The following is a 27,723-nucleotide window of genomic DNA, read 5'->3' as shown; positions in this document are numbered from 1 at the left end:
TGGAGGGAGGTGAAGGAGAGAGGGCAGAGGCTGCCCACCCGCTGCGCTGGGGAGCTGAGAGCGGGAGTAGAAAGGGAAGGGGAGTCCCAGGTGGGCCCTGAGACGGCACAGTCGCTGGGAGCGGCTCTGCGTGGACGGTGGCAGCACTCATCCCCAGCTCCCTGCCCGAGGCTCGCGCTGGCAGGGCGGAGGGGCAGGGGGACAGCTCAGGCCTACCACCGGCGCCTCCACTCAGGACTCCAGTGGGCTGAGCTAGCCCACCCAGGACTGTGTGAGGACTGGCATGGGGAGGGGGTGGCTGACTGAGGCTGGGGGTGGGCAGGGAACCCCGCCTGCTGCTTCCTGGGAGTCAGTGGTCTCAGTCCCTTGGTTCCTACAGCTTTGACGGACAGTGAGGGCTTGGGGACATGACCAGGGACACGCGTGGATGATGGAAATCTCATGCGTGTACCTCTCAAATGTTGTGGCTCCCACACACACACAGGAGGCCGAGGAGGTCGAAGTCAGTGGACTTTATTTGGAAGAGGGAGTTTTCTGCTGGTTTTGATGGGATGGGGGTAGGGTGAGGATCGGCAGGGAGGCACGGTGAGACCCTGACCACCCAGGATTAGTTCCTTCACGTCAGCAAGTCAGGCAGGCCAGGCAGCCTACTGGGTAGAACCCACAGCCAGGATGGGCAGCCCCCAGCCACGAGGAGTCACCTTCAAGGGGCAGCTTCTCCGAGTAACCAAGTAACACCCAGTGAGTCACTCGGGCTGGTCAGCGGGCACTGGGAAGGTGGCCAGAGCCGCGTCTGGGGGGGCGAGCCCAGCTACTACAACAGCAGGAACAGCAGCAGGGGGGCCCCAGCAGGGGGGCCGTGGTCAGAGCCTTCCTGCGGCCACTGACCAGCCGCTCGGCCTCACAGACGTCCCTCTCGTCTCGTAGCCTCGTGTTCAGCTCCCTGGGGAATAGGAGTCCAGGGGTTCTGAGAGATCTGAAGAGGCAGCATTCCTAGGTGGGGAATGCAGGCACGGGCTCTGGCGCTCCCTCAAACCAGAAGAGAGGTGTCTGCCTGGAGCTGCAGCATGATGGATGGAGGGCAGACACAAGGAAGGACTTCCTCGCAGTGGGATGGGGCAGTGAGAGGGACTGTTTGGGAGCTAGGAGCTGGGCTGACCCCTTCCTGACGCACCTGAGCAGTTCCAGTTGCCGCAGGAGGCTGAGCTTCTCTTTCTGCATGTTCCTCGAGACCGCGACCACGTCTCTGCAGGACGGAGGTGGTAATTTGGATGCAAGGAGGCTCCTCGGGGTGCCCCACGACCCCCTGGAGGACCCTGCCCCACGGAGACCCTGGAGGCGGGGTTGGGACGGGGTGGGATGGAAGCCCTGGGCTCCAAACGCGACCCTTCTCGCGACCCTTCTCGGAGTCCGCCCCTGAGGGCCCAACCCCATCCCCGCCCCCCAGCACCGTTGGGTTTGCTCCCGATGGCCCAGCAAGTCGCTCTCCAGTCTGCGGAGCTGCTCTTGCACCCCTTCCAGTTGCGCCCGCAGCGCCTCGTTGGCCAGCCACAGCTGGGCGTTCTGCGCCTGCGCCTCCAGCTGCTCGGTGGTCCGGGCCTGCAGCTGCTGTTCCAACTGGGGTGTGGGGGGATCGAGGCTGGAGAGAACCCCCGCACGTCCCCGGGATGCTGCGTTTGCCCTTGACTCCCAACAATTCCGGGGCTGGGAACGTAGGCCCAAGGGCCTCAAGGACGCCGGGGAGTAGCATGGGGGACGGTGAGGATGAGGCCTGGGCTGGACCGCTGTGCACGCCTCCCGGCCGGGACCGCCGGGCAGCCGCTCACCTCTCGCTGCCGCAGTCCCGCGCGTTCCAGCTCCTGCTCGCGACTCTGCAGCTCCAGCTCTAGGCGGCCTCTCCGCTCCTCCCGGGGGACGTCCTAGGACGCGCGGGGACACCTGAGCCCCCGCGGCGGCGGAGCGGCAGGGGCGCGGGTGGTACCACTTCGGAGAAGGCGGGGCCGGGGAGACCCGCGCGTCCGGGGTTGGGCTGGGCGCGGGGCGGCGCTGCGGGCCCACCTGACTCCGCAGGCGCCGGCGCTGCTCGCCAAGCTGCCGCTCCATATCTTCGTACAGACATCGCACCGTCCTCTCGTGCTCGCTCTCCCGCCTTCGGGAAACCAGGGGTAAGACAGCTGCTTAGAACCTGCCAGCGGTACAGCCCTCGGCCCCGCCCCTACCACCTCGCAGAGCCCCTCCGCCTGGCCCTCAGGCCGCCCCCAGCCCCCCAGCCCTCACCGCCGCAGCGCCTGCTCCAGGCCCTCCCGCTCTCGGGCCGCTTCCTCCAGGCAGGCCGACGCCTGCATCAGAACGTCCTCGAAGGAGCCCAGCAGTTCGGGTCGCTCACGCTGCAGCTGGGTCCAGAGCGTCCGAATTGCCCGCTGCCTGGGGGTGGGGGTGGAGGTGGGCGTGGGGGTGGGGGGTGGGAGGGCAGAGATCGAAGCTGAAGCGGGGACTCCCCACCCCACCCTGCAGGGTAAGAAGCCCCCAGAGGCACCCGTAGTCTTGCACAAGCTGGGCATCCCTCTCCTGGGTGCTTTCACCCCTGTGGGGGTCTGTGCCTGTGCGGGGCTTGTGTGGCCAGGAGGAGTGTGTGCGTGGGGTTGTGTCCTTGTGTACACAGGGGCGTGCCTGTGCTGGGCGCAGCCCCGGCTGCTGCCTCCTGAAATGCAAACTCTGTGGGAAGTCAGGCCCGGCACGCAGTAGTCGCAGCTGGGAGAGAAGGAGCGGCCCAGACCCGGTCTAGGGACCCTGCCTGGGAACAGACATGCAGGCGACGTGGACAGGCAGCATGCAGGCGGACAGAGAGCAGGTGAGGGTGACGGGAGCCGGGCCAGTGCCGACTCACTCGCCCAGGACCCGGGCCACCCCCAGCTGCTCCAGCGCAGAGCAGAATCTCTCCTCGTCCTCCTCCTCCAGGGAGCCCCCGGGGCCTCGCACATCCGACCAGCCTGCCTCGAAGGTTTCCTCTGGAGCCTGAGGAGCCTGGGAGGGCAGAGCACCCGGGGCAGGCTCCACCCCCACCAACTTCCCTGCGGGCATGGGAGGGAGAGATCACCCGGCTTTGGGTCACCACCCCCAGCCCAGCCCACCCCCGCCCCCCGCATATCCTGCTCTTTCTCTGAGCCCAGTTTCCTGTTTTTCTTCCTTATTCTGGTCTGATTCTTGTCCTGGGAATGGGAGGTGACAGCTGGGCTCGGGCCAAAATGAGGCATGCCTGGCTCCCAGTCCCACCTGGGTTTGGGTCAGGGAGCAGGTCATCTCCACATATGCCACAGCATCTGGGGGGCTTCCCGTGGTGCCTGAGTGTACAGACACCAGCCTGTGCTCCGGAGGGAGGCCAGGGAGAAGCACGGCCTGCCACCCATGTGGGCTGTGGGCCCCAGAGAGTCCCATATGTGCCAGCGGAGGGTGTCTGAGCAGCGGGGTAGGGGGTGGGGCTCAGGGCCCGGGCTCACCCAGGCCAAGGCAGAACTCCCGAGCGGTGAGGAAGCCAGTGTGCGCCTGGTCCAGACTTTCAAACACAGTCTCCAGCTGTTCGGGCGTGAGAGGCAGGTCGCTCTGCAGGCCCTGGCCGGGCAAGGATGGCAAGGCTGAGTAGCCAAGGTCAGCCCTGGGGTGGGAGGCCTCTTGGAGCTGGGGGCTCACCTGCAGGTCGTGCCGGGTGATGAAGCCCTTGGCCTCCTTGTCGCACAGCAGAAACAGCTCCTGGGCCTGCTCTAGTGTCGCTGCCAGTGGCCCTGGGGCGTGCCCCTTGTCCCACCCCTCCTCCTCCTGGTTCTCCCCAGCCCCAGGCTTCCCGGGGCTGGCCATGGCGGGGGTCTCAGCCTTGGGCGCTGTGAAGCCAAGGAGAAGTCAGGGCCTGAGCAGAGCTGAGAAATGAGGGGAGAGGAGAAGTGTAGGCAGAAGGGTGAGGGGCAAAGGTGGCTGAGGGCTAAGTTGGAGCGGTGGGGATGGGAAGGTGGAGGCCCAGAGAGGAGGGGCAGCTGGGGGAGGTGTGGCCCAATTGCAGGTGGTGGGGCTGGCACAAGGTGGCATGGGTGGAGCCTGCAGGCTCAGGGCCACCCGGGGAGCCAGCCGGTGCACGAGAGGATGTGCTGGGGGGCGGGGGTGGGGGCGGGGGGGGCAGCTATAGATCTTGTGATGGAAAATGAGGAGGTGGGGGCTTGGGTGAGAGAATGGTCAGCCACAGAGAAGCTGAACAGGTCCTGGAGTCGGGGCCTGGAGACCGGGCGGGCCGGGCTGGGCCAGTGGGAGTGTCAGCCTATCCTGGCTGATAGAGTCCTTAGCCTCTGAGTCTGGGCCTCTGGGCCTTGCTTCCAGCCAGCTGGCAGGCGGGGAAGCTCCTCCCTCCCTGCCTGCAGCCCCGCCCACCGGCACCATGCCCCAAGGGGTGCAGGTGCAGGGTCCAGCCTGGGCCACGATGCCTTCTGTGGCCCTTGTCAGGAACAAGCTCAGAGTCTAGCTTAACAGGCTCTCCTGCTGGCACTATGCTCTCCACCAGACTGGCCTCCCTCCCCATGGGGGCGCCCTGCCCCCTAATCAGACCACCTGTCATTCCCACGACACCTGGACCCCAGAGTTCCCAAAGCTAACCCCCAGCGTGGCGACAGCCCCCCACCTGGGACCCTCTGGTCCTCGCCCCCCAGTCCAGGACTGTGATTCTCTCTCCCCACCCATTCCTGGGGGATGCGGGAGGCGACCTCCAAAGAGGGCAGGGCTGAGAAAGGCGGAGAGGAAGGGACATAGGGGCGGAGACGTCTCCGCCTCACGCCGTCGCCTTCCCCGGGCGGGCTCCACGGGACCGGGGGACCATCCCAGCCGGAAGCTGCGCTGTGGCCGGCCGGGGAGCGGGGGGGAAGGGCTGCCTGAGCCCCCGCACCCTGGGGCCTAGCCCACTCTGCCCCCGCAGCGCGTGTCCCAAGGGGCCCCGGAGCCCCTGACCACGACACGCGGGGATCGGCGCGCCTGGCGGTGACGGGGGGTGCGGGGCCAACGCGGGCAGGGGGACGGGCCGGGCGGCTACCTGCGAGCTTTGCCACCGCACCTGCTACTCACCAGGCTGTTCTCCTGCGGGCACCGGGACCCCGGCAGCGACGGCCCTGGCGGAGCCGCCGCCGCGTCCCCACCGTGTCCCCGCCTCTCGGCATTGCCCCGGTGGCCCAGCGCTCGCCTCATAGCCCGCCCCGCCCCTGCATACGGCCCGACCCCCGAGTGTCTGTCCTGGCAGAGTCCGAGCGCATAGTGGGGGGATGACCCTGGGGACCCTTCCTGCACAGGGCCAAAGTTGGGGGGCAGTCCTCAGGATCCCGATTTAAGGCGCCAAAGTGTGTGCACGAAAAAGGCAGGAAATAGACCAAAATATTTTCAACGCTTTTCTCTAGAAGTGGGGTGACTTTCCTTTCTCCTCTATACTTCTCCAATTTTCTTTTTCCATTTTTAAACAATAAACACGTACTATACAAGAAAATGGTACTTAAATCAGCGGCATAGATGCCTGTGCGTGTGAGGGTGAGTGGCTGGGGGTGGGGGAAGCAGAGGGAGGTCCTCGTCTCAGCAGGCGCCCCAAGCACTCCTTTGGGGGCATAGCCCTGACTCAGGTTCCTGTTGGGGGAGGGCTGCCAGAAGGTTCTGGGTGGGGCCTGTGTGTGACCTTCCTGAGGTGGGGAGGAGAAAAATCCCGTCATCTTCCCAGGGGTCCTCCTCCCCGGCCCCAGCCTGGCACCCACCTGGAGGGGCTGGCCTCGCAGAGCTGTCCGGACAGCGCTGGGGGGCTGGAGGCCTCTGCCTCTTCAGGGGCCTGGGATCCTGCTGAACTAGAACAGGTTGGACCTATAGGACAGGACCTTGAGACCAAGGTGGGGGTGGCCCCTGGCACAGGTGCACGGGGACTTGCTGAGCCGGCTCTCCCAGTCCTGCAGTCGCGCTACCGACCGTTATTGTTGGCTGGGGGCTACTGCCGCTGCCCCGTGCCTCGAGGAGAAAGGGCAGGAGGGCAGGTGCCGGCTGAACCCGGCAGGACTAAGCGCTCTGGACCTCCAGCCAAGTGCCCAGCTCTGCTCAGGCACCCGTCACCCCATGGGCCCTTGTGATCACCAAGGAGGGCTGGTTACATCCCCTCAGACTGCCCAGGCAGGGCAGAGAAGGCCTTCAGGAAACCTCATCCCCCCCAGAACAGGATCCAGCCCCCTTTGGCACAGACCTCGCCCCGCCCAACATTCCAGATCCCTCCTGTATACCAGCAGGAGACTGGGGACACAGTGGGGGGGGGAGGGGAACAGGGGAACGAGGTGTGTGCACCTCGCAGTGAGGCTCATGGGTGACAAGGGCAAGACCCGCACCACCCACAGAGCCTTGGGCCAAACACCCCCAGTGGAGCAGGCCCCCAGAGCTCGGTTTGGGAAATCAGCGCCACGCCCCCAGGGCACCGTGGAGCAGAGGTGCAGACACCGCCTCGGTAAGAAACTGAACAGTTCTGTTTTTATCTTGCAAGGATCTTGGTCCCCAATACTTCCACTGGCCCTTAGAAAGCTGTGCCCAAGGGTCCCAGCCAGAGGAGCAGGCTGAAGCCTAGGAAGCCCGCAGTGCTTTGAGGGGGGAGCCCCAGGCCCGGCTGGCAGGGCCGGAGTGCCAGGCTCCAGGAGAGTGGGAGCCCAGGAAGTACTGGCCTGTGGCTGGATGCTGTGGGGGTCAGCTGGGGGCGGCGGGGGTGGGGAGGCGTCACCAACGAGTGAAGGAGGTAAGGCTGAGCGGCGGCCTTTATTACATCTGCTTTGGCAAAAATAAATAATTCACACACATTCTTCAGCCAAATGAGAAAAATGTAGAGGGAGGAACAGGTGCAAAGTTCTCAGGAGTAATACTGCACTCGCGGGTGTGGGTGTTGGGCAGGGGCCGCAGGTGCAGGAGTCCCCAGCCCCAGGGCGGGGCCTGGAAGGGGAGGTTAAGGCACAGACAGGGGGCCCTCTGCGAGGGGAGGGCTACTCCACTCCCCTTCCTCCTCAGTGCAGCGAGTTAGTGGTTGGTTGACAGCAAAGCCCCCTCGGGCAGCGTGAGGGACCCCCATCTCCTCTCTCTGCTGGCCCCAGGGCCCCGCCTCACGGGGCAGGGAAGCCGCGGGGGGGGGGGGGCCCGGCCCTCGGCACCGGGGGCGGGGAAGGCCGGAGCGGGCGGCTCTCAGCAAGGGGGCGAGCCGGGCGGGTGCTGCGGGGGCACGAGGGCCGCGCCGGCAGGGGTGCGCATGCGCAGGGCGTCCTGCGGGAAGGCCACGTCGGTGCAGAAGAGGCCCAGCAGCAGCCGCCGCTGGCACTCCTCCCACTTCGCCAGCACGTCCCCCAGCGACAGGCTGTTGCGCATCCAGCTGGGCAGCGCCTCGCTGTAGACGGCACAGGACAGCGGCACGGAGGGCAGCGACCGGGTGCGGCGCAGCTCCACCTGCTCCGACAGCCTGCGGGCGGGGAAAGGACCGAGGGAGGGAGGGAGGGCTTTCGTGGGGGCCCCTGAAGCTGCAGGCGGGGTGGACAGGACAGCAAGGAGCTCACCTGGAGGGCAGGTGGCTGCCCAGCTTCCTCTTGGCGCGCATCACCAGGTACTGACAGATGCTGCCCGTCTGCTCCTTCATCCAGCGGATGTCCTCGGGAACGTCGGGCAGCCACTCCAGCAAGCTGGGGCGGGGCACAAGGCATGGCCTCAGGGGCTGTGGCCCAAACCTCACACCCGCCCCACCCCACCTCCGTCTGTGCCTGGCTTCTGGGACCCCGACGTGGCATCTCTGCAACCCCTTAAACCGGCCGCCTTTTTCTTCCCTCGAGTGCCCACCACCCGGGGATGATCCAGAGTTCGTCCCTGCACCCCTTCCCCCTGCCCCGCACCGGACGGTAAAAGACACGGCGCTCTCCAGCGGCAGAGTGTAGGGCACCATCATGGCCGTGGCCAGACGCACGGGCAGCATGTTGGAGAGCGTGGTCAGCAGGTCCGTGGGTTCCATGCAGGCGTCCAGCAGGGCTGTGGGTGCAGGAGGGAGGTTGGTGCGAGGTCGGTAGGGGAGGGAGGTGGAGCCCAGGACCCCTCTGCCCCCCGTCCCCCCAGGTCCCCCCGCTCCCGCCAACCCCACATGCCCTCGTTGAGCCTCGAGGGCAGGTGCTCGAGGATGTGATCCTCCCCAGGTGGCTGCAAGTGGTCCTTCACTCCGGTCCTCTCCGTGGCCACCTCGGCCTCCTGTGCGTCCTCATCCTCGGGGGCAGGAGGGCGGGCGGGAGGCAGCGCCAGCAAGGGGTTGGGCCGGTTCAGGAGGCCTGGAGGGGGGCGGGGGGGCCTGATAGTCGATCAGCACGGCTGAGGCCGGCTGGCCCACAGAGGACGGCCACGCAGAGCCCACCCGGCTGCCCAGGCAGCCCCCACGCACCGTTCCGCCGCAGGAAGCGCAGGCCATCCCTGTAGCCCTGCTTGCACATCTCTCGAAGCACCTGAGGCAGAGGGATGCATAAACTGGGGCAGGGGAGCCAGACGTGCCTGATAGAGTCCCCAGTGTCCCTGAACCACCACCCCACCCTGCCCCACTGCAAGCTAACTTGGATTCAGGACCAGGTCCAGGGTGGACAGAGGCTGGACGGGTTGCCCCAGTGGAGAGGCTGTGCGGGCCGTAGCCGGGAGAGGCCCCCGGGGAGCCGTCCCCGGCGCCCCCGGTGCCCGGCGGGGAGGTCTGGCCTCACCAGGGGCTCGGGCGGGAACAGGGCCTTGGAGAGACGGTAGAGGTTGCGCAGGTTGAACTGGATGCTGGTGTTGGTGACGCGCAGCTCGTGGATGTTGGTGGAGCTGTCCTGTGGGCAGATGTCACTCTCGCCCGAGAACGGGGACACTGTGATGGTGTTCTTGAGCTCGTAGAGCGGCAGGTTGTCTGAGATGCCGCCATCCACGTAGCGCTGTGGCAGGGACACGGGGTCACACGGGGACAGCTGGGCTGCCCCCCCGTGGCTATTTCATTTGGGCGTTTCACCCACTGGGCACTGGCCACTGAGCAGATGGCCAGACAGTGGGGGGTGGGGAACAGCCACAGGAAAGGTGCATCTGCGCAGGGCTGGCCTGGCTCTTGAGTAACTCTGGGGGAAGTGAGGCAACGGGCAGAGGCAGGAGTGAGGGGCCGGCGTGGGGAGGCACAGATGGCTTCCTCCCCGCCTCCCTGTCCCACAGCCCACAGAGGAGCCGACTCTTGTCACCCAGGGAAGGTGCCCAGCAGATACTCACTACCCCCTGGAGGGAAGGAGGAATGAGGCCACAGTACACAGGGATGAAAGTGCTGCAGACGTTGGCCTGTGGGGCAGGGACAGAGGGAGACAGTGAGCAGGGGCCTTGGGGTCCCTACTGAACCCCCAGTGTGGCCCCCAGGGCCCACCTGGATGAGCTCCTCCTTGGAGTTGAAGTGGGTTATAATGACGTTCTCGCCATCGGAGACGCGGGTCAGGGAGATGCCCAGGCGGCCGCTGGCGCGCTCGTGGCCGTCAGCAGGCAGGGTCTTTAGCAGGCAGCCCCGAATGATCTTCACCAGGTTGAAGGAGGGGTGCAGTGGGCCCAAGAACCGCTTCCGGGCCTCTTTCGACACCTCAATGATGTTGGCACCAGCCTCCCCTGGAGCAGCAGGGGCAAGGGTCAGGGGCCAGCACTCCTGGGCTTCGCACACTCCCCAGGGCTCCAGACCCAGGGTCCACGGCACAGACTCTCGGCACCCCTTTCTACCCTAGAGGAGTCTCAGTGTCCACCGTGGAGCCTGGCCCACAGCTGGGGCTTCTGCCACCTGCTCCTGGGGAGAGAGGGGCTGCTGGGAGGGCAGACAGCTGGGGCCACGACTTACCCTCTGCCCGTATTTCCCAACTGCCCGCCCTGATCTGTGAGTCACTGGGCCTGGCATGACATGGCACCCAGCCCCCACCCCGGGGAAGGGTAGAAAGCAGAGGCTCAGCTCTGACCAGGCTCAGCCTTCACCCGCTTGGCCGGATCCAGATGCACTGACCCCAGCGCAGCCCAGGGGCCCCACAGGCCCAGGGGCCTGAGGTGGGACGTAGCGGGGCCGCATCACTCCTGGGGAAGCACACTCGCATCCCACTGCAGCCAAGAGCAAGCAACCCCCCGACATTCCTCCTGGGGGCCCATGGGCACTGGCCTGGGACAAAGCCAGGGTGGGAGCAGGCCCAGGGCTAGTCAGGGAGTAGCAAGGCCTTGGGGAGGAGCTGAGGACCATCCCCCAGGTCAGGAGGGGGGCAGCGTGGAGCCAACACCCGCCAAGTTGTGGGGACTCCAGCTGCCCAAGACCACTCCCACCCGTGAGAAAGAGGATTCTTGGGAGTGGGGAGGGGGAGGCGCCATGGGACCATGTCCTCAACGAGGTACCACGGACCTGAGACCAGCACCGCGGTCTGGGAAGCACTGGCCTGAAAGCCTCCGTGAGGAGGAGGGGCAGGGCCACAGTGGTGAATTCCCAGGTCCCAAGAATGCAGAGCTGTGCTCCCTCCACCCCACCCTCCTCAGGGGAAAGGCCACCGGCAGGGTGCAGAGAGCACTGGACAGGCTCCTGATGGGCAGGGCATTCCGCTCCTGATGGGCAGGGCATTCCAGAAGCTCATGGCCCCTCTGTTACTTTGGCTGCCCTAGTCGGCTGGGGGCCGGGCAGCACTCCCAGGACTCCTGGGGGACTCCGTGTGCTGCAAACATCACTCGCGCTGGCCGCCGGAAGCGTGTGGGTGGAGGAAGCCGACTCCGGGGCTGCAGAGTCCTAAAGCACCTCTCACCCCACGGGGTGGGCAAAAACGTCTGGCCGCAGTCCACAGAGGGCCCCAGGCCCACAGTGGGCCGTGCGCCAGGAAGGCGAGGGCGGCAGAGAGCTTGCGCTGGCCGGGCCCAGGTCTGACCTGCCGGCTCCTCCTCTAGGCGCCCTCGGGAGGCACCAGGCCACAGTGCCCGGACGCGCTCCTCAGAGGCCAACCCTTTCCCAGCCCCGGGGCCATGGCAGTCCGGAATGCCGTAGCCCCAGGAGACAGTGACCGCTGCCACCCGGCCGGATGCCCGGGGCAGGAGGACGGCCTAGGCCTCTCCCCCGACTCTCACGGTCCCGCCCACGAACTACTTTCTCTTTCCAACGAAAGAGCTCGTGCTGCACCTGCCCGCCCCCCAACCTTTGCGCCCGAGGGGCGGGCCCTAGGCGGCAGCCTCCGCTCAGAGGCGCGCAGGGCCCTACCCCAATCCCCGGGCACCCTCGGAAGAAAACAAGGCAGGCCCCGCCCCTCGTCGGCGTCCGGCATTGGAGCCTCGGTCGGGGTCCCGGGCAGAGACCCCAAGGCCCCCACTGTCCCCGCGGCCCGGACCGCTGCTCTGTGCGGACGGAGCGGGGCGCTCCGCGCTCACGAAGACCACACGCCAGCCCCCGCCGGCCCGCTCACCCAGGCAGGCCCCGGTGACCAGCGCCGTGGCCGTGAGCGCCCCGGCCGAGGCGCCGTAGATGTGCGTGGCGTTGGCCACCAGGAAGGACGCGTGCTCGCGGAGGCAGGAGGCCACGCCGATGTGGTAGACACCGAGGAAGCCGCAGCCTGCGAACGAGATGTTCCATGTCGTCTCCCTGGGGAACATCGCGGCGGCCCGCCGGGCTTCCGGGCTCCGCGGGCGGCCGGCCTTGCTGTGCGCCGCGCGCTCGCCGCTCGCTCTGGAGCCGGGGCCAGAGCCGGCCGGCCGGCCCCGCAGTCGTTGTGGCTCGCGGTCTCAGCCGGGGGAGTTGGAGAAGCTGCCGGGGGAGGAGGCGGAGGCGGTGGCGGTGATTTTAGCGGGGGGCGGGGCGGAGCCGGCACGCGCGGCCCAATTGGGACGCGCGGGGAACGGCCGCGCCCTCGGGGCGGGCCCTGGAGCCCCGTCCCTGGCCCCGAGGGCCCACCCAGGCCGAAGCCCGGCCCCGAGACCACGCCCCTCTCCGGAAGCCCGTCTCGACCCAGAGACCCCGCCCGGAGCCCCGGCCCAGGCTCTGAGACCCCGTCCCCGCCCCACCACCACCACCACCACCTCGCCGCCCGCTGTCCAGGCCACTGGGCCCTGAGACGCGACACCTGCGGCCCCGCCAAAGACACTGGCCAGGCCCGGACGAGAGTCCACAACCTTGACCTCCCGCTGCCTCCCCACCTCCCCACCCCGCCATCGTCGACGGCGGGAGGGGACACCAAGTGGCCCAGAGGTGTGGAGATGGTCGAGCTCAGGTCCGGGACGACCGCAGTCTGAGCTGGATACCCACGAGGGGAGGGCCCTGCTGTCTGGGCAGCATCCGCCCCCTCCCTCGGGGGTCGGCCTACAACACCAACCCGGGACACTGCGGAGCTCGCCGAGGGTCAGGGACCTGAAGGACGCACCGACTTATCCACAGACTTACCCATGAACATACAGGGCGCACGCGAATCACACATAGACTTCTAGAGATAACACCGGCGTGGCAGACCCACACCGGACATCCCGACCCAGCCCTGCCCGCCACGCGCCCAGCTCCACCTTGGCACTAACCTGGGTTCGACCTGCGTCCTGCCCCAGCTCCTCAGGCTGTGGGGTCTACGTGGGTATGACTCAAGCCCTGTCCCGCCTCACTAATTGCCCCAACAGGTGGAACATTCCTGGTGATGTCACCTCCTGCCAGCTTCCGCATTTTTCTCCTGGACTGTAGGGCAGGCCTAAACTGGCTTGGATCCAGGGGCCAGCCCTGCACCTCACCCCACCTCCCAAACGAGGGGCTTGTCTGTGCTGGGCAGTGGGCAGCCAGTGTGCATCCGTCTCCCCAGGAACACTAGCTCCTCTGGCTGGAGCTTGGCTCAGGACCCAGCTTGGGGCTGCACGACCCCCAGCCCCGAGGCCCAGGTGAAGCCAGAGCAGGGCCTCCCCAGGACAGGGCCTTCTGGCGTCATGCCACCCAGTCCTCCACCTCTGTGCCCCAAGCCACCCATGCTTAGCACCATGTGCGCCTGGCATGGGGGCCAGCACTGGTGCCCGTGAGCAGTGAGCAAAGTCTACACAAACCCTGCCCCACTTGGGGGAGGGAGTGGGAGAGATGGTTTCTATTAAGTTCAGATAAGGACTGAGAAGGGCGAAGAGGTGTGTGGACACTATTAACATGGGAAAGCAAAGGGCCACCCACCTACAGGACGTTCAAAGGCCCTGGGTGGGGGAATTAGGAGAGGGGAGCCCAGGTCTGGGTGCTGTGGATGCTGGGAATGGGGAAGGCAGGGGGATGAGGGAATTTGACTTAGAACCCCAAATGCTTGGGTGGGATGGAGGCGCAGGGCAGAGGATGTGGCCCCATAAGGGTGGCTGAGCCCTTGGGGATGCTGCTGGATGCAGCAGGGGACAAGGGGTGTGACACAGTGGGGATGGAACAGACCCCCAGGGCCAGCCTGCAAAGTTCAGGGGTTCACCAGGGTGCCAAGGAGGACTGGGACGGTGCAAGCTGAGCCAAGAACCTAAGCAGGCCATCCCTGCAACCTGCTCCAAGGAGAGGCCAGAGCCCATGCCCTCCCCGTTTCCAAGGAACTGTGGGGCTTGGAGGGTGGCACTACCCCAGTGCCGGGAGACCTCTGCTCCCATTTCCACACCCTGGCTGACTTGTTTTGGGTACATATTCCTCCCTCCCACCAGGCCCCAGGAGCTCTGCAGCCAGGAACAGGGTGGATCTTCCTAGAATCCTGGCTGGGGGTGGGAGTGGACCTGCCCCCCTCCCCGTCTGCACAGAGGAGAAGCCCTGGTATCTGCTGACTGCCAGGGAGGTGTCATGCCCCCACTCCCACGGTGTCCTCTGGCCCACATAGGGCCCTTCTGCTCAGCCTCCAAGGCTGGGATTGTGAGCTCTGCCCCTGGACCCTGCGTCACTCCTCTGGTGGGCCGTCTCTACCCTAACCTTGGACCATGGCCCCTTGCCACCTGTGTCTCTGGGTATCCACAGCCCCACCTCTCACCCCACTCATACTTTCCCCTTGCAGCCCACACTGCTAGGACTCCTCATTCCCCCTTAGCCCCATGTCCCACACCCCCTCCCCCGAGGCCCTCTTCTAATCCCCACTTCTCTGGGTAGCAAAAAGGCCCTCAGCCCTCTCCCTCCACCCATGAACACCCCTGCCCTGGGGCCTCTTCCTGAGGGAGGGCCCCCCACGCACCCGGCCCTGCTGTCTCGTGCCACCCTCATTTCTCTCCTCCAGAACTACAAGCCCATAGAAGCGATTCCTTCCCACCGGCCTACCATGTGGTGGGCACACGGCAGGTGCCCACCACACCACAGCCTTCAGAAAGCAAAGCTGAGAATCTACTGGGTGGCCTGGCACTGGTGGGCGACTGCCAATAGCTGCACTGCAGGGCCAGGATGGTGCTTGGGTGGGCAGTGGGAGGGCCTCTCCCCTATGCCCCACATTCTAGGCCAGAGCCTGGCAGAAAGAGCATGGGCAGGCCCGACAAGCAAGCACGCAGCCCAACACTGCTGCCCACAAACCACTTCTGAATCTACCCAGCCAAGGTACTGGCCCACCAGACAGCTGGGGACACAGGCTCAGAGGAGCTAAGTCCAAGTTGCTCAGGGGAGAGGTGGAGCCGGGGCACTGACCCCCACACTGACATCTGGGGACCACACACCCACCAGCACATCTCCTGTGCGTTAACTGAGGCTCTATCAGCCTTGCGGGAGCTGCTGACCTCAACTAGCCTGACCCACCTCACAGAGCAGAAACCACCCACCCCGGCTTTTCAAGTGTTCATGGGTGTCCCCCTGAAGGCCTCATTTCCTAGGAAGGCCCTGGCAGTCCACAGGAGCCAGGACCATGCCCAAGAAGGGGACTCAAGGCTTGGCCACACTCAAGACACACAGAAAGTGCCCCCCGTCCAGGCACTCCACTCCTGGCTCTTCAGGCAACCCGCTCCACCTCATCGCGCAAGGGCCTTGGTTCGTCCCGGGATGAGACTAGGATGCAGACACCACACTCTGACGAAGGGCTCACAGGCAGCTCAAGAAATACGTCAACAGATTTTTATTTGCAGAGGTGTGGGCTCTAGTCAAACAAGCCGAACCCCATGTCGTCATCTGACTCTTCTGACTCCTCCTTCTTCTCCTCCTTCTTCTCCTCTGCTGTGGGGAGAAAGAGCATGGTGAGAAATGCCCGCGGTGCAGGCCACACTCCCAGCAAAGACCCCAGGGTGTCTGCAGAGACAGCTGCCTGAGCCTCCACTTACCTGCGGCTGGGGCAGAACCCACAGCAGGAGCTGCAGCTCCTGGGGCAGCAGAGACGGCCACAGCCCCGCCAGCTGGCACGCTGGCCAGCTTGCCAATACCTACAGAAATCAGAAGGGAGAGGTGAGACCACAGCAGGAGCCCGGCCTCAATGTTACTCAAGAGTAACGAGGGCTTCCCTGGTGGCGCAGTGGCTGAGAGTCCGCCTGCAGATGCAGGGGACACGGGTTCGTGCCCTGGTTCGGGAACATCCCACATGCCGCAGAGCGGCTGGGCCCGTGAGCCATGGCCGCTGAGCCTGCGCTCCGCAACGGGAGAGGCCACAACAGTGAGAGGCCCGCATACCACAAAATAAAAAAAAAAAAAAGTAACCAAACACTTAGCCCAACGTATTAGGATCCACGTCATAGGTTCCTGTTCTCCGACACAGGAGAGTCTGTTGCCACTGCCAGAAACTGGCTTCTAGGAGTCCCTCCAGCAGGGCTACAAGACCACAGCGCCCTACCCTGGAGGTAAGCTAGACAAACATGTTTACAATCAGGCAGGTAAAGTCCGCTGCCCCAGTGTCCAGCAGCGAGCTCACAGATCAGACTGTCTGCTGAACTGGTTTTGCCCCGTCACGGACCCAAGGACAGAAACAGCTCCCCAAGAGCTCAACTTCCAGACAAGTCCCACATACTCCAGTCTGATATCACAGGGCAGGGGCCTGTGGTCAGCCCTAGCACCCCAAGAAGGGGTGGAAAGACTTGTTTACAAAAGCCCAGTGAGAGCACGGGCGCCCTGTCCCGGAACTGTCTAGAAGCGCCCGCGGCTTGAGCCCATTGAAACCCCGCTCACTCCTCTGGGTAAGGCTTCTAAGGTGCTCTGGTCCACAAGCGAAACCTGGCAGGTCACAGGCTGACCGGCAGGAATTAGAATGGACCACGAAAACGAAAGCCCCGGACAGAACCTCACCCTGGGCAATGACGTCCTCGATGTTCTTTCCGTTCAGCTCACTGATGACCTAAAAGAGACGAGTGGCCTAGTTTACGAGAGGCCTACCATCACACCCCTGGACCCAGCACAGCCGTCACGACCGACGCAGGACAGGTGAACTGAGACGCCCTGCATGTAAAAACTAACACCAAAACTTACTGCTGAGAAAAGATGCAAAATGTCTCTCTTTACACTCAACACATGTCAAAATAACTTTCACCAAGTTGGGTGAAAGAAAACCAGATCAAGATGAACATCACCGCTCTCATTAAAAAAAAAATTAAGAAACCTTCAATTACACGTGACTTGTGTTTCTACTGAGCCACGCTGAGATCTGGCTTCACCCCCACTTTTTCTTCCTTCGGGCTGTACCAGTACATCAAGGCAACCCCAAAACCATATGGGCTGGCAGAAATCAACAGGAACCTACACTTTCCCAAAGGGAAACGCCGGGTCGGGTAAGGGAGGGGTCCCTCTGTACGGAGTACAGAGCAGACCGGGGGCTTCGGGCCCCAGCGAGGCGGCTACCTTGTTGAGCCGGTCGTCGTCCGCCTCGATGCCCACGCTGTCCAGGATCTTCTTGATGTCCTTGGCGTTGGGGGAGGAATTGCCCCCGAGGGCGGCCAGCAGGTAGGAGGCAACGTAGCGCATCCTGCGGCGCGAGGAGAGGGCGGCGGCGTTATGGGGAGACCTCCCGCCCCCACCCCGGCCCGTGCGCGGCCGCGCGTGGCTCGGTCCGGGGACCCCGCAGAGGCTCGGCTCGCGCCCTGCCCCGCCCGCCCTCCCTCCGCGGCACTCCCGGCCCGGCCCGCGCCCCGGCCTGCCCGCCCCACTAACTTGGCGGCGGCGGAGAAGCCTCGCGCGTGCGACTTCGGCGGCGTTAGGCACGGAAAGGAAGGCGCCGGTGCGGGGGGCGGGGATAATTCGCTACCCAGAAGCCTCCGGAACCTGCGCGCAGCGCCCCTTCAGGGCGCCTCCTAGTGATGTCAGACGGTGCCTAGCCCAGGAGGACGCAGGTGACGCCATTATCCCGTCTTGTCCCGCAGCCACCACCGCAAAGGCGAAAGGCAGTTCCGGGACGCCTTCTTGTATACAGTGGGGTGAGTGCCCCCGAGATCCCTGGGGGAAGCGGGGCAGAGCGAGACGCGAGTCCGAAGTGCAGAGTTTTTCCCTTTAGGGCTCCCAGGATGCCACGCGGCGCCTACAGCTCCCACCATGCAGCGCAGCCTTCACGCCCAGGACGCATCTCTGCGGGAGAGGCTGACGCGGCCGGCAAACTACAAGTCCCATGGTGCATGGCTACCGGAAGCGTGGTTACGCTGCTGCCTGCGCGGGCCGCACGTGGCCCGGGCGCTATTGCCCTGGTCCAGCCCGCTGCCTTTCCGGGTCTCAGGTGGTTCCCAGCCGCGGGAACAGGAGTTCGCTGTCCGGCTCGCCCAGTGGGGTGGGCGAGCTGCTCCGCGCGCTCACACCGCCGATCCGAGCTGCTGCTTCCCCCCAGCGCCTTGGTGGGAGCTCCAGCCGAAGCTGGGAGGCCCTGTCACCGCCGTCCCGAGGAGCGGAGCCAAGAGTGCCGAAGCCCACGTGACTCCCCCCACCCCCACCCCCTGCCCTGGCCTTGTGGGCTCCGGACAGACCTCAGGGTCCACACGGACGTAGCACACGTCACTCATTCACTCTCCGTGTCAGGAACCCTGCTGCAGGCTGGCGTCAGTCCTGAGAGGGAACAGGCCCGGTTCTGCCTCCGCAGAACTCAGGTTCTAGTGCGCGGACACACAAAGTAAATAAACGAGGCAGTCCCAGGCTGACACTGTCACGGGGCTGAAGGATGAGAAGGAGCCGGCCCTGCGAAGATGTGGGGCGAGCATCAGCCCCCAGGGGTCAGATGCAAAGGCCCAACTAAGGTGGCCGGAGATGGGTTCAGAGGCAGCAGCCAGCCCATGCGGGCTCTGACAGCAGGTGAACCCGCGTGTTAGCGCCAAGCACTGGTTTGTTAACGCAAGCCAAACGGTATCCTTATCGTATAGATGAAGTCAGGCGTAGAAAGGTTTTCTTGCTCAGGGTCACACAGCTGCGGTAAAGTGGGGAAACCATTTGGGAAGGATGGGACTTTACTGCAATCACACAAGCAAGTGTTGTGATTGTTTTTATTTAAATTTTTAAATGGTAAAATAATACATAACGTAAAACTTACCATTTTAACCATGCAATTTAGGGGCACTACGTGCATTGACATTGTTGTGCAATCATCACCCCCATCTAGCTCCAGAACTTCTCAAGTTCTTATACACATTAAACAATAGCTCCCCATTCCCCTCCCCCAGCCCCTGGCCCCCACCATTTTACATTCCTTTTCTATGTATTTGACTGCTCTAGAGACTTTACAGAAGTGGAGTCATACAGCATTTGTCCTTTTGTGTTTGGCTTGTTTCTTTAGAGTAATGCTCTCAAGGTTCAAACACGTTATAGCATGTGTTAGGATTTCATTTCTTTTTAAGACTGAATAATGTTCCTGTGATTGGTTTTTTGTTTGTTTGTTTTAAATTCTTCTGGCAGCTATGTGGAAACTGAAGGGGGGATAGGAGCTGGGGAGAATGGAGGCCTGGTGGGAACTGCCCATCCGGGTAGGAGGGATGGCGGTAGCTGGCGAGGGTGGAGGAAAGAGGGTGCACACGGTATCATTTGGGGCAGAACAGGCAGAAGCAGATGTGTTCATGTGTCCGTTTATAGGCACCGACTGTGCGGGGTGAGGAAGCGGGAGTGGGGAAGGTTCTCTTGAGAGTCAGACAGACCTGGTTTGAGGTTCTTGGCTTTGGCACTCACCAGCTAGTGGCCTTGGGCAACATCTGATCTCTCAGAGCCGCCTTTTCCTTCCTTGTGAGATGCGGAAAGATAGGAGGCAGCATGTGAGGAGGTCCACTGCTGGGGGCATGTGACCCACAGTGATCACCCTAAAAGGAGGCCCATTGCAGCTGGGGCCCAGGCTCTGCAGGGCTTGAGAGGAGGTCTTTGGGGCTGGCTAGGGACATTCTCAGAGCTGTCCTCTGGCAGGAGGTGGTGTGGGGCAGCAGCTTTGATCAGCACCCAATACCCCCTGCAGCTAGAGATCGCACTAGCTCATTTCAGCATGGGGCCGAGAATGCACAGCCCTAGAGCTGAGCGGGCCCAGGGCCCGAGAGAACCTCTGAAAGGTTGGGTTTGGTGGTGCGCAACGCGGGCCCTCCCACGGAAGGCTGGACGGCAGAGGCACGCAGGCCTACAGGAAGCTGAGTGCAGCAGGGCGGCGACCGGCGGAGGGCGGGCGGGCGGGCGGGGCGGGAGGGACACAGATCCCGGCCTGCGGACCCTCGCCGGATGTGAGGCGAGCTTCCGATGCGGCGGGACCCGGAAACGCGCCGCCGGGAGCAGGTGACGCGCGGGTCGCGGGCGCGCCGGGGAGGGCGCGCTCTCCCGCCCGGGACCCTACCCGAGCGGTGGGGGCCGCGACTGCGCGGTGCACCGACCTTCTCCGCGGACCGAGGTGCGAGCTGGAAGTGGCGGGGAGCCCACCTCCAGGCGCCAGGAAGTGGGGTCCGGTCCTTAGGAACCCCCTCACACTCGCTGCTCTGACATACGCGGGCACGATCACCCGGCCCTTGCCTGGAACACCGGCCCCACGTGTTAGATGAGAGCCGGGACCTCTGGTCAAAGCCGAGGAATGTGAAGGTTGGAGGTGGGGCTGGACCCAGAGGGGGTGGGGGGTGGAATAGGACCTGACACCTCTAGGAGTCCCTTGTCAAGTTTCCAGATTTGGGACGTGAAGCCTCACTTTTCCCCTCTCCCTCAAGCATGTCCCCAGGCCCCTCTGCACACAGAGGTCTCCCTGCTTGCTGCCTTCCCAGCCTTGGGGAGTCCTATTCCCCGGTCCCATTTCAGCGATTATCTGTCCAGCAGCCTAGGCTTTGGGCTCTGGACCAGCTGGCCTGGCTCAAGAGCTCTCCCCAGCCAGAGTCCCCCTTCCTCTGGCTAGAGGACGCCCAGCCCCCTCCTACCCGCTCCTCCCCCTGACTCTGCAGCCTCCCTGGGCCCTGCCTGAGCAGGCCTGCCTGGCAAGCTGGGACATGTCTGGCCCCCGAGGACAGCCGGTGGGCGATGGCTGCAGTGGCGGAGGGGCTGGAGCCCGAGACAGCGGCTGTAGAAGATGCGGCAGGAGCCGTTACAGATGCTGTGGATGCGAGGCTGGGGGCGCCCCCTCTCCTGGCTGGGAACCGGCTGAGCCTGGACCTACACCCCAGGGGCTGCCACCGGCTGCTGCACCTGTGTGCCCAGCAGGTCCGTCAGTTGCTGGAGGTGGAGTTCCTGCAGCTGAGTGGCCACGAGGACCCTCAGCTGCTGCAGGCCACCCTGGCCCGTCTGCCCTGGAGCCTGCCACGCCTCCGCTCCCTGGTCCTCAAAGGTGAGCCCCACCTGGTCCCAGCCGCATCGCTGGCTCCTGACTCTGCTTCTTGGTCCTGAAAGGCAAACCCCGGTCCCAGCCTCATCGCTGTTCTTTGCACAGCACTGCCCGACCCCTTTTACCCCGAGAGGAAGCTGGCTGAGCCTGGGCTCCTGGACCTGGCAGCTGCCAGTGGGGTCTCCAGCAGACCCCAGTGTGGGTATTTCTCCTGGGGTGGGTCACGGGTGGTGACTGTCAGCCGAGACGAGGCTGTGTTGTCTGTTGCTGCCTTTCATTTGCTGGTGACTCTCCAGTATCTGTGTCCATCTCTCGCTGTCTAAGTGGGGTTGGGGTGGAGGTCTGTGTTTCCATGCACCTATTTCCCTGGCTGGCAGGACTGAGTTGGGACCTGGGACTCTGGCTCTGAGAGCCATGTCTGCCTTTCCCCCACCCAGGTGGGCAACATCGGGATGCTCTGGGTGCCTGCCTCCGGGGATCCCTCGCCACGCTGCCCGCCAGCCTGAGTGGCCTAGCCCACTTGGCCCACCTGGACCTGAGCTTCAACAGCCTGGAGACATTGCCAGCCTGTGTCCCGCAGTTGTGTGGCCTGGATGCCCTCCTGCTCTCTCATAACTGCCTCTCAGAGCTGCCTGAGGCCCTGGGGGCCCTCGCCGCCCTCACCTTCCTCGCTGCCACCCACAATCACCTGCGAACGCTGCCCACAGCCCTGGGGTCCTTGTCCAGCCTGCAGCGCCTCGATCTCTCTGAGAACCTTCTGGATGCTCTGCCCCCTGAGATCGGAGGCCTGAGCAGCCTGGCCGAGCTCAACCTCGCCTCCAACCGGCTGCAGGGCCTCCCTGCCTCCCTTGGTGAGTCGCAGCCTTGGCTCCCCGGGCCTGATGGGCCTGATGGCCCGTCGGCCACTGCCCAGCCTGCCCTGTCCCACAGCCCTCTCTGCTGCGCAGGGCCTCGCGCGCACAGGCTGGCCCACCTTGAGCCTTCGCCCTCCTCGGCAGCCCTTGCTTGCCCCCCACTTCCCTGGCTGTTGAGGCTCCCTGTGCAGGCCTGCCCAAGCTCTCTCGTCCAGCCAAAGGGCGGAGACTGAAAGGGCTTCTCTGGGAGGCCCCAGCGCGAGCGGCCTGGCCTGGCGCTGCAGGGCTGGGGTGGCCCTGTGTGGCCTCTGCGGGCCCTAAGCTGGCACCCCTGCAGCGGGCCTGCGGTCCCTACGGTTCCTCGTTCTGCACAGCAACCTTCTGGCCTCGGTACCTGCCGGCCTGGCCCGTCTCCCGCTGCTCGCCCGGCTCGACCTGAGGGACAACCAGCTCCGGGACGTCCCCCCCGAGCTACTGGATGCCCCCTTCGTGCGACTGCAAGGAAACCCCCTGGGTGGGCCTAGCCCCGACCCCCACAGTCCTCCAGGTAGGCTCACTGGTGGGGACGGGGGCAGACCACAGACAGGACGCAGGTGTCATCACCATCCTAACAGCCCATCTGTCCTTCCACAGGGACACCCGTGGTCCCAGAAATGCCCAGGCTGTTGCTGACTTCAGATCTGGACAGGTATGGTGTGGAGGAGGGGCCGGGCTGCAAAAGCGTCTGTCCACCCTGTCACCCTGTCACCCTGTCCACCTGCCTGTGCCTTGGGGGTCTCCTAGAGTTGCCCAGGGCGCCAGACTCAGACATGTGGGACCCTGCTGCGTCTGACCCGATGTCCATCCTGTCTCCCTCAGCTTCGCCGTGACCTCCCTGGGCTGCTCTGTGACCCTGGCCTGCGGTGTCCGCCTGCAGTTCCCTGTGGGAGCCACTGCTACCCCTGTTACCATCCGCTATCGACTGTGGCTGCCAGAGCCCCGCCTCGTCCCTCTGGGTCCCCATGACTCTCTGCTCAGTGGTGTCCTGGAGCTGCAGCCCCACGGGGTGGCCTTCCAGAAGGTACGGCCGGGGCGGGTCGGGGCAGGTGAGGAGGGCCCCACCGTGGCCCTGGCACTCACAGCACCCTTGCCTGGCAGGACGTGGGCCTGTGGCTGCTCTTTGTGCCCCCACGGGCCCGGCGTTGCCGTGAGGTGGTGGTCAGGACCCTGAGTGACAATAGCTGGAGTGACCTGGAGACCCACCTGGAGGAAGAGGCGCCCAAGGTGAGGGCTGTCCAGGCCCATCTGGGAAGGGAGCATCTCTGCCCTTGCCCAACTGTCCCCCCCCAATGCCCGGCGAAGCCCCGACTCTGTCCCTCTGCCCCCCCCACGCCCGGCGAGGCCCCTGACCCTGTCCCTCTGCCCCGCCATGCCCGGCGAGGCCCCTGACCATGTCCCTCTGCCCCCCACACGCCCAGCGGCTCTGGGCTCACTGCCAGGTTCCTCACTTCTCCTGGTTCTTCGTGGTTTCGCGCCCTGTGTCTGACGCCTGCCTGGTGCCACCAGAGGGGACATTGCTCTGCTCCTCAGGACATCCTGGGGTCAAGGTCACATTCCCCCCTGGGGCCACTGAGGAGCCCCGTCATGCCCGCATGCAGGTACGGGCAGGGCAGCTGCCACGGGTGGCGGGTGGTGCCTGGGCACAGAGGTGATCGCTTGGGTGCCCTCTGCTCCAGGTGGTGCGCGTGGGCAGCAGAGAACTGCCGGCCCTGCTGGGAGAGCCTGAGGCAGCCGCCAGCCCCCTGCTCTACCTCTCCCAGAGCGGCCCCCCAAGCTTCCTTCGGCCAGTCACCGTGCAACTGCCTCTGCCCCCCGGTGTCACAGGTGAGAGGCGGCTGTGTGGCCTCCTGGACTTGTAGCCACGGGGTGGGGGGGACAGTGCTCAGAAGGGGGGCCCCGGGCAGGGAGGCCTCAGCCTGTGGCCCCCTGCCACCCACAGGCCTGAGTCTGGACCGCTCGCACCTGCACCTGCTGTACCGGGCCCCTCCCGCGGCCACCTGGGACGACATCACGGCGCAGGTGGCGCTGGAGCTCACCCACCTGTATGCTCGCTTCCAGGTCACGCGCTTCTCCTGGTCAGTGCCCCCTCCCTCCGCCTCTTCGGTCCCCCACCCCTGCCCCGGCCTGTGCACCCCGCTCACCCCCAGCCTTCCCAGGTACTGGCTCTGGTACACCACCAAGACCTGCGTGGGGGGCCTGGCGCGGAAGGCCTGGGAGCGGCTGCGGCTGCACCACGTGAGCCTCATCGCGCTGCAGAGGCGCCGGGACCCCGAGCAAGTCCTGCTGCAGTGCCTGCCCCGCAACAAGGTGGGGGCGGGGGCAGAGGGCTGGGAGGGCGGGGTGGGGGCCAGGGGCCAGGGCAGGGCAGTGGGCTCGCAGCCAGTGGGTCGCCCCTGCAGGTGGACAGCACCCTGAGGCGGCTGCTGGAGCGCTACCGTGGCCCGGAGCCCTCAGACACCGTGGAGATGTTTGAGGGGGAGAAATTCTTCGCTGCCTTCGAGAGGGGCATCAACGTGGATGCCGGTAGGCCCCCTGCACCCAGAGAAGGGACCCTGGGGTCTGCCCCTACAGTCCCTGCTGAGCCTACCCCCTGCCCCCAGACCGTCCAGACTGTGTGGAGGGCAGGGTGTGCTTCGTCTTCTACTCACACCTGAAGAACCTGAAGGAGGTGTACGTGACCACAGCGCTGGACCGGCGGGCTCAGGCCGTGAGGGGCCAGGTGGGCCAACGGGGTAGGGCCCCCCGGGCTGCCTGGGCCGAGGCCAGAGCACTGAAGCCCACCTCATCCCACCCACAGGTGTCCTTCTACCGAGGAGAGGTGCCAGAGGAGGTGCCTGAGGAGGCGGAGGCTGCTCGGCAGAAGAGGGGTGCAGACGCCCCGTGGATGGCCACTCTGCCCCTCAAGCTGCCGGTGCGGCCTGGCGGGGGGAGCGTGTGTGGAGGGGGAAGGGGATGGCCAGGGGTATGGGCTGGAGCCGGGGGCGGGGCCAGGGCTCACTGCCACTGCGTCCTCCCCACAGAGACTGCGGGGATCCAAGGGCCCAGGGCAGGGGGCTGGCCTCTCCCTGGCACCTCTGAACCTGGGCGACGCCGAGACTGGGTTCCTGACACAGAGCAACCTGCTAAATGTGGCCGGGCGCCTGGGCCCTGACTGGCCAGCCGTGGCCCTGCACCTGGGTTTGCCCTACCGTGAGCTGCAGCGAATCCGGCATGAGTTCCGGTGAGTTCTTTTGAGCCTCCCTTCCCGCTGCTGGCCTGCCTACTGGAGGCTGGCTGAAGTTCTGTCCAGGGGAGGTGGGGGCAGGGCAAACAGTCAGGAAAGGGAGGGTCTGGCCGCCCCTGGCCCAGGGAGGAAGGAACCCATCTTGGGAGGGTGGTCCTGGGCCGGGCCCCTCCCTCACCGTTCCCTGTCCCCCCAGGGACGACCTGGATGGGCAGATCCGCCATATGCTCTTCTCCTGGGCTGAGCGCCAGGCCGGGCAGCCAGGGGCTGTGGGGCTCCTCGTGGAGGCCCTGGAGCAGAGTGACCGGCGGGATGTGGCCGAAGAGGTGCGGGCTGTCTTGGAGCTTGGCCGCCGCAAGTACCAGGAGGGCATCCAGCGCACAAGCCTGGCCCCCGGGGACCTCGGCCCACCTGGCTCTTCAGCATCACAATCCCCCGAGCCTGCCCAGACCTAGAACCTACCGATTTTGGGCTGGTCTCTGACATCCTCTGGCCAATGGTTAGAGGCTCCCACTTTCAAACTTTCCCTGGGTATGGGGCCAGTGACCCTCTACTCCTTGTGTAACAAACGTGCACCATCCTGGCTGCTGTCTCAGAGCTCAGTTTATTTGCTGGGTGGAGAGGCAGGTGGAAGGCACGGGGAGGCCAGATCAGAGGCCTGGCCCCTGCTGCGAGGGGGCCTGTGCATAGGCTTCCCCACAGCCCTCGCTCCTGCCTGTCTCCGGCCCAGCGCCTCCTCTTGGTCCTGATCTCTGGGAGACAGGGGGCCCCAGCTACAAAGTAAGGGCCGCAGCCCCGATGGATACAAAGTCACCCTGTGCGGGATTGCATATCTGCCCTTTGGTGGCGGTGAGGGGCAGGGGCTTGGCCAGTTCAGTCCCCTCCCAGCACCGCTCCTCCCCTAGGACACCTCGTCCCAGCGCACCTCGCCATCCGCTGGCCCGACGGGAGTAGTCCCTGGTCACCGGCCCATGCACGGGCGCGAGGCCGGACACGCAGGGAAGACCCTTGGGGACCTAGGGTGAGGGCTTGGCGCTGGGCTGTGGCCCGCCGGGCGCAGTGGCCGCGGCGGCCAGGAGAGGGAGCCGGAGACCGCGAGCGGGCCGAGGACCGGGGGCGGAGCGCGCGCGGCGCCGAGCGGACGCGCCCCCGCGCTTAGGTGAAGCCGGGCGCGCGGCGCGGCGGGGAGGCGAGAGCGGCGGCGGCGGCGGCAGAGCGCGCGGTGAGTGCCGGCGGGGCGGCTCCCATCCGCGGCGCCCACCCGAGTGCAGCCCGGCTGCGGGGGCGAGGGGTACCACGACGGCTGTGGGAGGTGACATCTGCCCGGACGAGGCGGCTCATGCGGGGCCCGCGCCGGCGGATGCTGCGACCCGCTGCCGCTGGAGTGTGGGAGGCCGTGCTCGGCCCCGGGCGGTGCCGGGCGCGCTCCCCGCGCACACGTGTCCCCGCGGGGTAGGAGACAGGGGCCGGTGGCCAAGGAACGGAAGCCCGGCCGTAGGGGGGACACACGTGGGGCCCTGCTGGACGTATGGGGACACGTGCTTGGCTGGAGTCGCCATCGCCTGGAGGGGGACAGCGTGGCGGTCCGGGCCCCGTCCGGACCCCCTCCAGGGAGACGGGGAGTTGAGCCAGCCTCCAAGCGGAGCCCTGAACTCCCACCCCGCGCCTCCTTTGTCACCGGCTTGGCGCCCCTCCAGACGGCTGGACAGAAAGCACCTCCCCGGGGGGAAGGCGCTGGGGAAGATTGAATGGGGAGCAAATAGCCGGTCCCAGGCTCTGAGCCTCACCCCCACTGCCTTTTTTGGGGGTGGGGAGCTCAGCGGCTTCATTTGTGGGAGATTTTACCTCTGGAGGGCCTGGAAGCAGCAGCATCGTCCTGTGGGTGGTCTCTGTGAGCTGCGGTGTCCACAGCCTTGCCTGCAATCCCAGTTTACCAGGCTGCGGGGAACCGGAGGGGGTACAGAGAGGGCTGACAGCCCTGGGGCCTCAGGCCTGGCTGGGGCTGCCAGGTTTCTATGGCAACATGGGGGCGCAAGGGGAGGGCCCTCCAAGCTGTCTCATGAGCAGGGTGTGGGAACACTGAGTGAGGACAGAAAAAGGAGCATCCAGGGTCCGGAGGACCCCTTGCCAGTCGTCTCCCGGCAGAGCCCACCGCCCCCACTGTTCTCAGGTCTGCACCCGTCTTCCCCACTCCAGCCGGCAGGGTGTGATGGGGGACCCCAGGGCTGCCTGTCTTCCTGGGGCAGCTGCTCGCCTCCCCACCTTGGATAGTCTGTCTGACTTCCGGGGCCCCCATCACCCAGATGTCCCTTACCCCAGACGGGAGGCAGGGCTCATTCAGTCCCCATAGGGCAGGATGTGGACCTTGCCCGCAAGGGTCTGGGACAGCGGAGAGAGACGGCTGTGGCCAGTCTACACCTGGAGGGTGGGGGAGGGTGGGGGTGGGAAGAGAGGGTCAGGTTGAAGTGCAGAGGTCAGACTCCTCTCTGCAGGCTGGAGCACGGAGAAGCAGGTCCTGGCACTGAGGCCCTGGGCGAGTCGGGGGGGTGCAGCTTGGCAGGGCAGAGGGCTCTGGGAGTACTGGTTCCCATGCTCTCTGGACCTGCCAGGTGAACAGGCCTATGGGTGGCAACCAGTAGCCTCTGAGGCCCAGCCACCCCCTCCCTGGCCTTTCCAGCAGACAAGCATGTCTTTCTCTGCTCCAGCGTGAGTTTTCCCTGAAGTTCACCTTCCCTCAAAAGACCCACAAGTCCCACAGGCACGAGTGGACACAGACCCATCTCCACCCCATGGCACCAGATCCCCCATGCCTGGGCACAGAGAGAGCCCTATCCTTGGGGTCCCAGGGCCCTAGGCAGATCCAGCCTGCAGGCTGCAGACAGAAACCCATGGGGCAGCTGGGGGCACGGTGGTCGGGGGCTGGGGTCCCTGTGAA

The 27,723-nt window shown here is 65.4% G+C and overlaps 4 protein-coding genes and 1 non-coding gene across 14 annotated transcripts; 1 reads left to right on the top strand and 4 right to left on the bottom strand.

The window, feature by feature from the left end:
* Positions 1–111: 111 nt before the first annotated feature.
* Positions 112–4,854, bottom strand: CRACR2B (calcium release activated channel regulator 2B). Of its 5 annotated transcripts, XM_022565322.3 has the most exons (9): positions 3,688–3,902; positions 3,498–3,609; positions 2,888–3,071; positions 2,278–2,424; positions 2,059–2,149; positions 1,827–1,919; positions 1,451–1,617; positions 1,175–1,246; positions 116–943 (listed from the first exon to the last, which is right to left on the bottom strand). In XM_022565322.3, the coding sequence occupies exons 1-9, from the start codon at positions 3,850–3,852 to the stop codon at positions 760–762; spliced, it is 1,215 nt and encodes a 404-aa protein (XP_022421030.1). In that variant the 5' UTR covers positions 3,853–3,902; the 3' UTR covers positions 116–759. The 5 variants fall into 5 exon arrangements, with proteins under 5 accessions (XP_089770414.1, XP_089770417.1, XP_089770416.1 ...); XM_089914291.1 differs by having other exon boundaries at positions 115–943; positions 1,175–1,617; positions 3,688–4,854; XM_089914290.1 differs by lacking the exons at positions 3,498–3,609; positions 3,688–3,902 and having other exon boundaries at positions 115–943; positions 1,451–2,149; positions 2,888–3,452.
* A 1,925-nt stretch (positions 4,855–6,779) lies between these two features.
* PNPLA2 (patatin like domain 2, triacylglycerol lipase) lies at positions 6,780–12,647 on the bottom strand. 2 transcript variants are annotated; one of them, XM_022565331.2, is made up of 10 exons: positions 12,568–12,647; positions 11,469–11,806; positions 9,431–9,663; positions 9,283–9,348; positions 8,751–8,960; positions 8,444–8,504; positions 8,148–8,333; positions 7,911–8,043; positions 7,581–7,703; positions 6,780–7,486 (listed from the first exon to the last, which is right to left on the bottom strand). In XM_022565331.2, the coding sequence occupies exons 2-10, from the start codon at positions 11,653–11,655 to the stop codon at positions 7,216–7,218; spliced, it is 1,470 nt and encodes a 489-aa protein (XP_022421039.1). In that variant the 5' UTR covers positions 11,656–11,806; positions 12,568–12,647; the 3' UTR covers positions 6,780–7,215. The 2 variants fall into 2 exon arrangements, with proteins under 2 accessions (XP_022421039.1, XP_022421040.1); XM_022565332.3 differs by having other exon boundaries at positions 8,157–8,333; positions 12,568–12,645.
* Positions 12,648–15,050: 2,403 nt separating this feature from the next.
* Positions 15,051–17,290, bottom strand: RPLP2 (ribosomal protein lateral stalk subunit P2). The gene is made up of 5 exons (XM_022565342.3): positions 17,078–17,290; positions 16,769–16,892; positions 16,220–16,268; positions 15,268–15,366; positions 15,051–15,163 (listed from the first exon to the last, which is right to left on the bottom strand). Exons 2-5 carry the CDS (start codon positions 16,889–16,891, stop codon positions 15,087–15,089), a joined length of 348 nt encoding a protein of 115 aa, XP_022421050.1. The 5' UTR covers position 16,892; positions 17,078–17,290; the 3' UTR covers positions 15,051–15,086.
* Positions 16,055–16,189, bottom strand: LOC115804161 (small nucleolar RNA SNORA52). The gene has a single exon (XR_004025019.1). It is a non-coding gene; the product is annotated as a small nucleolar RNA SNORA52 (small nucleolar RNA).
* A 2,280-nt stretch (positions 17,291–19,570) lies between the features above and the next one.
* On the top strand, positions 19,571–25,371 carry PIDD1 (p53-induced death domain protein 1). Of its 5 annotated transcripts, XM_022565311.3 has the most exons (17): positions 19,571–19,952; positions 20,296–20,675; positions 20,778–20,870; positions 21,110–21,523; positions 21,864–22,073; positions 22,160–22,214; positions 22,385–22,586; positions 22,664–22,789; positions 22,984–23,163; positions 23,242–23,389; positions 23,505–23,640; positions 23,722–23,872; positions 23,965–24,088; positions 24,166–24,284; positions 24,363–24,476; positions 24,586–24,785; positions 24,985–25,371. In XM_022565311.3, the coding sequence occupies exons 2-17, from the start codon at positions 20,372–20,374 to the stop codon at positions 25,241–25,243; spliced, it is 2,835 nt and encodes a 944-aa protein (XP_022421019.2). In that variant the 5' UTR covers positions 19,571–19,952; positions 20,296–20,371; the 3' UTR covers positions 25,244–25,371. The 5 variants fall into 5 exon arrangements, with proteins under 5 accessions (XP_022421019.2, XP_089770412.1, XP_089770413.1 ...); XM_089914286.1 differs by having other exon boundaries at positions 24,166–24,476; XM_022565313.3 differs by lacking the exon at positions 20,778–20,870 and having other exon boundaries at positions 19,572–19,952.
* Positions 25,372–27,723: the final 2,352 nt, after the last annotated feature.

The sequence above is a fragment of the Delphinapterus leucas genome, chromosome 7, assembly GCF_059928025.1.
Source record: "Delphinapterus leucas isolate spDelLeu-1000000601 "Yukka" chromosome 7, BTC_Dleu_Yukka2, whole genome shotgun sequence".
Lineage (NCBI taxonomy): Eukaryota > Metazoa > Chordata > Mammalia > Artiodactyla > Monodontidae > Delphinapterus > Delphinapterus leucas.
This window is presented reverse-complemented; position numbering and strand designations above follow the sequence as displayed.

What these genes read in the sequence shown, in the direction of transcription:
- PIDD1 (XM_089914286.1), top strand. Translation starts at nt 20,372, where the DNA reads ATGGCTGCAGTGGCGGAGGGGCTGGAGCCCGAGACAGCGGCTGTAGAA. An exon ending in AGTGCCTGCCCCGCAACAAG is followed by an intron (nt 23,873 to 23,964) that starts GTGGGGGCGGGG and finishes TCGCCCCTGCAG; the next exon opens with GTGGACAGCACCCTGAGGCG. An exon ending in CTCTGCCCCTCAAGCTGCCG is followed by an intron (nt 24,477 to 24,585) that starts GTGCGGCCTGGC and finishes TCCTCCCCACAG; the next exon opens with AGACTGCGGGGATCCAAGGG.
- CRACR2B (XM_089914288.1), bottom strand. Translation starts at nt 3,081, where the DNA reads ATGCCCGCAGGGAAGTTGGTGGGGGTGGAGCCTGCCCCGGGTGCTCTG. An exon ending in GTGGCCCGGGTCCTGGGCGA is followed by an intron (nt 2,425 to 2,887) that starts GTGAGTCGGCAC and finishes CCCCACCCCCAG; the next exon opens with GCAGCGGGCAATTCGGACGC. An exon ending in CGGCAACTGGAACTGCTCAG is followed by an intron (nt 944 to 1,174) that starts GTGCGTCAGGAA and finishes CCTATTCCCCAG; the next exon opens with GGAGCTGAACACGAGGCTAC.
- RPLP2 (XM_022565342.3), bottom strand. Translation starts at nt 16,891, where the DNA reads ATGCGCTACGTTGCCTCCTACCTGCTGGCCGCCCTCGGGGGCAATTCC. An exon ending in ACGACGACCGGCTCAACAAG is followed by an intron (nt 16,269 to 16,768) that starts GTAGCCGCCTCG and finishes CGTCTCTTTTAG; the next exon opens with GTCATCAGTGAGCTGAACGG. An exon ending in CGAGGACGTCATTGCCCAGG is followed by an intron (nt 15,367 to 16,219) that starts GTGAGGTTCTGT and finishes TGATTTCTGTAG; the next exon opens with GTATTGGCAAGCTGGCCAGC.
- PNPLA2 (XM_022565331.2), bottom strand. Translation starts at nt 11,655, where the DNA reads ATGTTCCCCAGGGAGACGACATGGAACATCTCGTTCGCAGGCTGCGGC. An exon ending in GCCGTGTCTTTTACCGTCCG is followed by an intron (nt 7,704 to 7,910) that starts GTGCGGGGCAGG and finishes GCCCCGCCCCAG; the next exon opens with CTTGCTGGAGTGGCTGCCCG. An exon ending in GGCAGCCACCTGCCCTCCAG is followed by an intron (nt 7,487 to 7,580) that starts GTGAGCTCCTTG and finishes CCCCGCCCGCAG; the next exon opens with GCTGTCGGAGCAGGTGGAGC.